The sequence below is a fragment of the Trypanosoma cruzi genome, genomic scaffold (genome assembly GCF_000209065.1).
Source record: "Trypanosoma cruzi strain CL Brener 1047053517165 genomic scaffold, whole genome shotgun sequence".
NCBI lineage: Eukaryota > Euglenozoa > Kinetoplastea > Trypanosomatida > Trypanosomatidae > Trypanosoma > Trypanosoma cruzi.
In genome coordinates, this window is record NW_001849299.1 from 13,757 (window position 1) to 23,010 (window position 9,254).

Below are 9,254 nucleotides of genomic sequence, written 5' to 3' on the forward strand. Positions count from 1 at the left end.
CGCTTCATGGGTGGATAAGGATCCGCCTGCGCGTGTGGCTCTTTGTGCAATTGCTGGCTCTGTAAGCGTTGTGTGTTTTCTGCAGGGCTGTGGCCGTATCCTGTTTGCAGCGTGATTGAGCCGGAGGCGGTGGCGGTGTGTCTCTTTTTCTTTCTGCGCGGTGGGTGACTGCTGTCTTGTGCATTTGTTGTGTGGAGGACCAAATCCTTCCACGCGCGGTCTGGCAGCACTGCAATGGTGTGTGTGTGTGTGTGAGGGCTGGTGTAGGCGATGGTGCTCCCCGCTGTTCCTTCCGGATTCTCTTGTGTCCCGCTCTTTGCATGGGTGCTCTGCTTTGCTCCCCACGGACGTGTCTGATGTATTGCCGCCTTTTTCTTTCTCCACTTGTTGAGCACAGACACACGCTAGGAAGGAAAGCAAACAAACGCTAATCGCCACTGTGAAATTCTAAGGCACTGAAAGGACCAACAGCAGCACACACACACACCGCCCACACACACATATTTACATGCTCTCACGTGTTGCTGCAGTGAAGGCACCCAATAAACACAACCGTCGCCGCGTGACCGGATCCAGCGGAAGGAGGAGGAAAGGAAGAGAGGGTGAGCATCGGAGGCCTAACATGTCCCGGCATGTGTTTACTTCCGCGGTGCTGCTCCTTGTTATGATGATGTGCTGCGGCACCTGTGGAGCTGCGGCCGCTGGAGGGAATAATGGGAAGAGTGTTTTAAGGAATTTTCGGAAGCTGCAGAGGGTTGATTTATTTGTGCCGCAGAAGACGCAGGTGCTGCCGAAAGGTACGACGTCTCCAGAGACAAAGTTGGATTCATTTGTTTCACCATCTCTTGTCAGTGCTGGTGGAGTAATTGCTGCTTTTGCCGAAGGCCACACAAACGCCAAAGTTTACACGAACGCCCAAAAAGACGGTGCCGAATTAATTACGCCCTTTTACTCTGATGTTGTTGCGGGGTACATTGACTCTGCGTGGAACTGGACCACTCTTGTTGACAAGGTCAATCAAAGCTCATGGAGGGCACACATCGTGCTTACTGCAGCGGATGGACAGAAACGTTTGGGTGGTATGCACCGCCCCACAACAACCACGAAGGGCAACAAGGTATTTCTTTTGGGAGGCTTTGAATTTTTCAATGAACATGAGAGTATAATTTTGGACAGCTTGCATCTGAAACTGGTTGTGGGTACTGCCACGAATTCTACGGGTGGCAAGCCGAGTGAACGGATCAGCTGGGACGACCCCAAATCGCTGTCAGGCCTGAATACTTCTGCTGCTTTTTACAAACTTAAATTTGAGAGGGTTTTTCCTTCTGGTGGCTTGGGTGTTCTGATGGAGGGTGGCACGCTTGTGTTTCCCGTGGTTGCGTTTAGTGATAATGACGATTACTCCATGATCATTTATTCGACGGACAGCGGCGCAAACTGGATGCTTTCGAATGGAACGTCTCCTGCGAAATGCTCTAACTCCCGCGTCACCGAATGGGAGGGATCACTTCTCATGATTGTTGATTGCGAGGACGGCCAGAGGGTGTACGAGTCGCGTGACATGGGGACAACGTGGACGGGGACCATCGGGAGACTCCCAGGCGTGTGGACCAAATCAAAATCGGCAGCCATTTGGGATCTGAGCTTGCACGTGGATGCCCTCATCACCGCGGCCATTGAGGAAAAGAAGGTCATGCTGTACACCCAGCGAGGGTATGCGTCGGGGGGTGAAGCGGAAAGAGCGCTCTATCTTTGGGTCACGGACAACAACCGCTCTTTTTATGTTGGACCTGTTTCCATGGAGGATGATGTGAGGTGGGAGCTTGCCAGCACCCTGCTGTACTCGGATGGAAATTTGCATCTTTTACAACGGAGGGGCGATTATAAAAGCAGTGTCATGTCGCTTTCTCGTCTGACGGGGGAACTGAGTACAATCAAGTCCGTCCTCAGTACGTGGGCAAAAAAGGACGCCTTCTTCTCCAAATTGGCCATACCCACGGCGGGTTTGGTGGCAGTATTGTCCGATGCGGCCAGCAATGGCACGTGGATCGACGAGTACCTTTGTCTGAATGCGACGGTGACGAAAGGAAGTAAGGCCAAATATGGATCTCAATTGACGGAGCCTAGCTCCAGGGTATCATGGTCCGTGAACACTCGGGTTAATAATGTGCGTCATGTATCCTTGAGCCACAACTTCACACTTGTGGCGTTGGTGACCATCGAAGAGACTCCGAGTGGAAACACACCTCTACTGACTGCGACGTTGGCGGACACTAATTCCAATCATACCATGGGACTGTCGTATACGGCGGATAAGACGTGGGGGACGGGGCTCAAAGGCAAGACAACAAAACAGAGCGGCCGTTGGGAGCCGAAGAAGGGATACCAAGTGGCACTCATGCTGCAAGGCAAAAAGATCTCTGTGTACATTGATGGCCAGTCGCTGGGGGAGGAAGAATTGCCGTTAAAAGGTGAGGCGCCACTTGAGCTTGTACGCTTTTGCTTTGGTGCGTGCGGTGAGGATGCCGGCCAGAAAACTAAGGTGACGGTGAAGAACGTCTTTCTGTACAACCGCCCACTGAATCCCACTGAGATGCGTGCAATCAAGGACAAGGCCCACACTTTGAATGGCCCAGGGGAATCACTGGCGGGGTGGGCAGCTCTGGAGGGAGCTTCCGCCAGAGAACATGCGGCTGTGGTGGGCTTGAATTCTTTTGGGATCGGACTGCTGCCGCTGCTTCTTCTGCTGGGGCTGTGGGGGTTTGCGGCTGCGTGAGGAGTGTGCGGCCTCAGTGTGGAGCACTTGTGCCCTCTTCTCTGCAGCGACACACACACACCGCTAGGGATAAATTTTACTACGCAGAGAATAATTTGTTTTTGTTTTCTTTTAATGTTTTCCATTTTTTCTTGCAGCTTTAGGGAAACCATCATAAGCGTTTTTTTTTTCGGCTTTTAATTTTTTCTCTTTTTTTCGGAGTATAATTTCGTATGTTTTTTATGTTTGTTTTTAATCATTTTTGTTTGCTTTTAAAAATCTTTAAGTTTTTTTTTTTTGCTCCACTCCTTCTTTCCTTTTGCTTTTGGGGCAATCACTATGGACGTTTTTTTCTTTTCTACTCTTCCCTCTTTAATTGTTTCTTCTGCACTCTTCCTGTGAGGGGTGCCGTGTGTTTCCCGCCCAACTGCTCCACTCGCACACCCACCGACACGCTCATGACGACGGCCCTGTGCGCCTCGCCTGCTGCACGCATGAGGAGGGGCCGCGACGAACGGCGCGCTGAGGGAGCCGTGGCATGTGGGCGTGCGACGAGGGCCTGTGGGGCGGAGCACACATTTCTTTCCCTCTTGTTTTGTTTTTTTTGCGGCCAGGGCGGGCAGACACTCGCAGCGCCACACACACACGCCACACCCTGCCGCCGTGTTTTTTTTTTTTTTGCTGCGCTCACTCTCCCGATGGAGAGACGCGACTCCCGTCATGTATGCGTGATTCTCTCAGTCCCCACACACACGAGTGACTGTGCTCTGCGGGCCGCACTCACGCGCCGATGAAAGGGCTGAGGGGAGCAGCAACACGCAGATGACCCATGAAATATAAACGATGTGCGGAAACATGGAGGGTCAGACGTTGAAAGACATTTAAATATTTAATTTTCTTTTCGGACAAAATATGCAGACAGTTTCTGGAACAACATGGTAGTTAGGTGGAGTTTTGTGTTTTTTTCTTTTTCTTTTTATTATTATTTGGGTATAGCTGTAATAGAGGACGACATTTTTTTTTTCTTTTTTTCATTTTCATTTCTTTTTTTTTTTCCTTTTTTTTTCATTTTTTTCTTTTTTTCAAAGTGTGAGGTGTGGAAGGGTGAAGATGAATTTTTTTTAATTTTAATAAATTTTTATGAATTGTCGCTGCTTTGTCTGCAGTGCAATATCATGAGCTTGAGCAGTCTTTTTCTCTCTATTTCCGCCATGCGCTTCTGCTGTACGGTTTTGTTTGTGCGTCCCTTCACATGCTCCGCTCCTGCTTTTACTTATTTGCTTCGTGTGCCTGCAGGCACACACAACCACACAGAATGGTCATTGCAGTAGATTTGGATGCTTCTTTTGTAGCGTGTGCTGGCGGTTGCGGGTGGCTGCTGCTTCCTCCGTGGGGATGAAGGGAAGGAGGAGAGAGGGAGCGCGCACCGCGAGTCACTCTTCCTGCGGGTGTGATGCGCGCGGTGGGCTGCGACTGCTGTGGAGGGCGGCATCCTTTCGGTGTGCGCTTCTCCGCCGTTGTGCCGTGCATTTGCGCATGCCATTTATTGTGCGCGTGCGTGCTGGGCTTGTTTTTCCGGAGCGTTGGGCGGCCACCATCTGTCTATGGCGGTTTGTGTGAGCGGGCACGTGCGGATGAGGGTCAGGGCGTATGGAATGAGGGAATGGCTTGAGGAAAGGGGAATTTGATTTGGAGGGTATTTGGACCGGATTCATTTGGCTGCGATGGACACATGCACGACGGATGTGTTTCTGCATAATTGGGGGAGGATGCGACAGGATTTTCCGAAGTGGCCCGTCAATGCAATTCGGGTTTCATGGCACTGAGGCACAGTGGTCTTCCTGCAATGGCTGGTGACGGCCCCTAGTGGACCGGTGTATTTATGCTGCTGCTGCTGCTCGAGGAGGTGTAGAAGTGCGATTTGAGGTGAGCGACGGAAGGGTCACACATCCCGCAGTGACGGTTGTCGTTGGCCCAGCGGGTGCCTCTGAGGTTTTTGTTGGATGCAACGTCCTTATGCCCGTCTCCGGATGGCGGCATCCCTGATGCAGCCAACGAACGGGGCTGGGAGCGACGGTGAGACGCAAGCACGTGTGGATGTTCGGAGCGGCCGGCACACCGCACGCTGGGAGCATGGCACGGTGAGGACCGGACCTAGAAAAGGGACACCGCGTGGGACGTCAATCTTCACTGCAGCGACCGCCACCGAATTCGGATTTGCTCGCACCTCCTGCGGTCCCTCTTCCTCCCCTCACTTCTGTGCCGAGGACTGTGCCGCGGGATCCAGCAGCGCGATGTTTGGCCGCAGGAACATGGCCCGAACAACTGATGTGTGTGTGTTGGGGGGGGATGTGCACTGCGAAGAAAATGAAAAAAATGTTGCGAGACGACCACCACGACAAGACCGGAGTGAAGCTGTGTCTTGTCCACTTGCGCGAGGGCGGCCTGCCACCTGGTCGGTTAGGAGGATTATTTTTTTTTTTTGCGTCGTTGCGCTCTCTTTATATTCCGCTGCGTTTTCTTGCGGACCTGCGAAGGGAGATTTGCAAGAAATTCCTGCTAGGCGTCCGTGCCGCCGTCGGAAAAGCGGATCCCCCTTGAAAAACGCTGCTTTTTAAATTTGTTTTGGGCGGGGGGTTCCTGTCGATTCACCGCGACTTTGTTTTGCGGATTTGATGCGTGTGTTTCCGAGCGGTTCGATCAGTGCTCCCAGCCCACTCGGATGTGGTGTGCACGTCGACGTGAAGGTGCCTGCCAGCCGTTTTATTGCCTTCCCCGCTGTGGCTGCCGCCGCTGCCTTCTTCTCTTCCTGAGATCCTGCGGCTTCTTGACAAGATGTTTTGGAGAAGGCGTTGCCGCTCTTATCGTCCATGGTATTTTGATTCTGGTGCCGCGGTCAGGAGACATTGAACGAGAGGGTTTGCTGCCCTTTTGTTTTATTTATCCTCTCTGCCTGACGGCAAGTTATACACAAACGTGCTCCTCGGCACCTCAGTTGGTGCTGGCGGGATTGCTTACGGTTGTCACTGACAATCGCATGCGCCACCTCTTCTCTGCTCCTTTTCAGTGTCGCATTTTTTTATTGATTGACGGACGCCATTCTGTCCGGCGTGCCACCTTGATTGGATTGTGTGGGACTGCTCGCCAACGCCATCGGAGAAAGCAGGCCGACTTTTTCACGTATTTAATTGCATCTTGCGCGCAGGTATTTTTCACATGTTCTGTTGGGCACTCAGACAGCGAGGTGTCCGGAACTATGCGTGCGTGGAATTCTTCCTGCTATGTGAACTGCGGGCAGCACCGAGGGGCTGCCACTTTGACTCCGCAGAGTTGTTGCGTCTCTTTGCGGGGTTGGAAGGGAAATTCCATGCAGCCAGCTACTGCTGGTTTGTCCCCAAATGTTGTCACTCCATGCGAATAATGTGCTTCAGCGAGTGAGGGGGTGGTTGGGTTTGTGTGCACTCTGATTGTGTTTGCTACTTTTTGCGGGCAAACAAAACCTGATTGGTGGTAAAATGGAGCGGGGCGATGCATGGCTGCGTCTCGCCCATCGTTCACTGCACGATTGTGTGGTGCACGCTGTGGTGTTGCCTCTGCGATGTGACTGCGGTTTTCTGTGCGGCAATGGTGGTGGGTGGAGGAGAGTGTTGATCCGCGGCGGGACGGTGGGATCGTGCCTCCTTTATTTTTCTTTTGTGAAGGTGTGCACTTATTTTTTGTGTCGGTGATGGGGCAAAGCGACGGACAACGTGGATAAAACAAAATAAAAAAGGGCGATAGTGTGGCGGTATGTTGGGGTTGGTTGCACGCCTCGTGTTGCTTCGGGGGCGGTGGGCCTCGACTGCTTCACCGACAGGCGTTGCAGTGCGGCTGCATGGCGCACCGACAGCCCCGCCGTGCGAGTGCCACGCCCAACGCCATTGGGACAGCGGGACGAAGCAGCCGCGAGTGTCCTTTGGAGCCAGCGGCGCCTGCTGGCCGCAGTTGGGCGGTGCGACTGGGATGCTTCACCGCACGGGTGTTGTGGTGGCGCCTTGCAGCGGCTCTGGTGATGGTTCCGACGCTGCAGCTCGACGTGTGGCGGGGAGTGAAGTGTGGCCGCGGTGGACCATGAGCAGCACCGTAGAGGAAATCCTGCAGGAGGGAAACACTAGCAGCACCAACATGATGCTGAGTGATTTCCTTTGGAATTATGTTGGCGGCAGGGCGGCCGTTGATGAAAGACTACAATGTGACGATGGAGGTGTTTGTTCAGGAGCCGGATGATTGCGTACAAGACCAGCGGCTTCTTGAAGAAATTCTTAACTTAACTGCGCACCAAGCGCTGGAGGCCATTACTAAGCCGCTTCACGAAGGTGTGCTCTCTCTTGGGCAACGTAGGACTATGAAAGAAAAGCATACGATCACTCCTCTTGCAAGGGGAATACCAAACGGAGTACTCACGCAGGTACTGACGGAAGCGAGGCGGGAGGCAGAGGAAAGGCTAAGACGAACGCAAGACATGAAATTTACCATTTCCACTAATATCGATGGTGTACTGTTTAAAGGAAGAGCTCGCGTCAATGAAATGAAGCTGAGCGACTATCTTACGAGGGAACTGGACGGCAGGGGCATTGTGGACACCAATGGGGATGTATTGCTGGAAGAGTTTTTCAAGGACCCCACGAAGTATATCCGTGATAAAGGAGCATTGAACGAAATACAGGCATCAGGTCATTATTTGAGTATGAAGCGAGCTGTGAAGGGTGAATTGATCCTCGATGAGGATATACGCAAGCTATGCGATAAGGGTGTCAACAATCCACCGGGGTGGTCATTAGCTGCTGCGGAGGTAAAAGCAACTGTTCATAACTCCACCAAACATTTCTTGGATGCAGCTGCCGAGGAGGCGAGGAACCCAACGACGACGAGCGCACCGGAGAAACTGGAGGGATGCTACGAGTCTGTGCACAATGCGAGACGGAGCCATGCGGTGGAACTTCCGGACGGCGTGGAGCGAAAGAAAACGGGGATGGGAATGGGGGTGCATGAGGGGAAGCCAGAACAGTCATGGACGTACAAGAAAGCTGACGACGCTATCGAAAAGAATGACGCTGTGCAGCAATTCGGTGCAGCGTCTCAGGCTGATGGTGCTCGCCTCGGAGAAGGGATGGCCGTGTTCGTGGAATACGATACAGGATCTTCCCAAAGACATTTTTGTAAACTGTGAGGTGGATCGAGTGTGGCAGATCGTCAGGGGCGATCTAACCGCGTGGTTCAGCCCTCACGGTGAGACCGACTTTACGCCCAAGCGACGTGTGTTGATTGGGACGCCCGGGATCGGGAAATCGGTGGCTGCCGGCTCGTACCTCCTCTACCAACTGCTGCACTGCGATGTCGAGAAACTCCAAGTGGTGGTCCACTGTTTTGGTGGAGGAGATGCGTACGTGCCTGACAAGACCACCAGAGCGGTGACAAGATAGAGCGATGAGGACATATGCATCTCGGAGTTGAAAAGTCTGAGGGGCCATGGGAGGAATGCGTATATTATCTACGATGTGGCAACGGAGGGAACGCCGCCACCGAGACATTTTGCGCCCACTTCCGGAAGGGGCATGATTGCGGTGTCATTCCCAAAGGCAAACAACTGTGATGAGTGGGCGAAGCAACTACGAGCCGCGCGAGTCATCGTGAAGTGCCCCGACAAGATGGATGTGAAGGCGATGTGTGCATGGATAAAGCGAGGTCTGGATCCAGATAAGCAAGCGGAATACTGGAAGAAGGTCAAAAAACGCATAGAAAAACTGGGGCCGATTCCACAGCATATCTTCGATGCGGATGAATATGGAAAACGCACGCAAGGTGTTATGAGGGCCTTGGAATGGATCAATATTGGGGATCAAGGAAAGTACTTTACCCTGAGAGGAGAGGAAAAATTGTATTCCGAGGATCCGTCTCACAAACTTGTGAAGAACTTCCGGGCAAGAACAGATGAAGGTGCTGAGGTATTCCTGAACGCATCGATATGTGCTGATATTGGGTTTCGAACTGCGGACTGTTTGGCAAAGCCATTGCCACGAAGGATCTTTTGTTGATAATATTGGGATCGCATGGTGCTCTTGCTTCCCGAGCTCTCGAACAATTAGGTTTGCGCGCCTTCATGTATGGGGAGTTTGTCGGTGCACTAGTAAAGGGACTCAATGAGCTGAGGTCACCACAACGTGGTGAAGAACAGGAATCAGTGCTGAGGGTAAACCATCAAGGGTACCCCACTCGCACCGTTGGAATAGCGGGACTGCAAGGCGGTGTCGAGAGGATTCCGATGGAGTACGGGGTGCTGTACATACCGGCGGTCGAAAACTTTCCGCTGGTGGACGGCTTTTTCTTTGTTGATTTGTCGCGGAAGACGCTGGTTGGGCTGCAGATGACTACGGCGGGTGGGCACCACACCACCGCCAGCACTGTGAGGCAGTTCACTGAGTGCCTGGCGGCATATTTTAATAGTTAGGAGGAATTATCC

At 52.6% G+C, this 9,254-nt stretch overlaps 1 protein-coding gene and 1 pseudogene across 1 annotated transcript, besides 3 other annotated features; both read left to right on the forward strand.

Annotated features, from left to right (window-relative positions):
• Nucleotides 1–9,254: a sequence feature (areas not merged during assembly with more than two copies in the genome that could not be assigned to a particular haplotype).
• On the forward strand, nt 509–2,776 carry Tc00.1047053509187.10 (trans-sialidase, putative; the record flags this gene model as incomplete). Its single annotated transcript, XM_800804.1, has 1 exon — nt 509–2,776. One exon carries the CDS (start codon nt 509–511, stop codon nt 2,774–2,776), a length of 2,268 nt encoding a protein of 755 aa, XP_805897.1.
• Nucleotides 3,770–3,838: a sequence feature (T-rich).
• Nucleotides 3,869–3,897: a sequence feature (AT_rich).
• Tc00.1047053509187.20 lies at nt 6,822–9,251 on the forward strand (annotated as a pseudogene).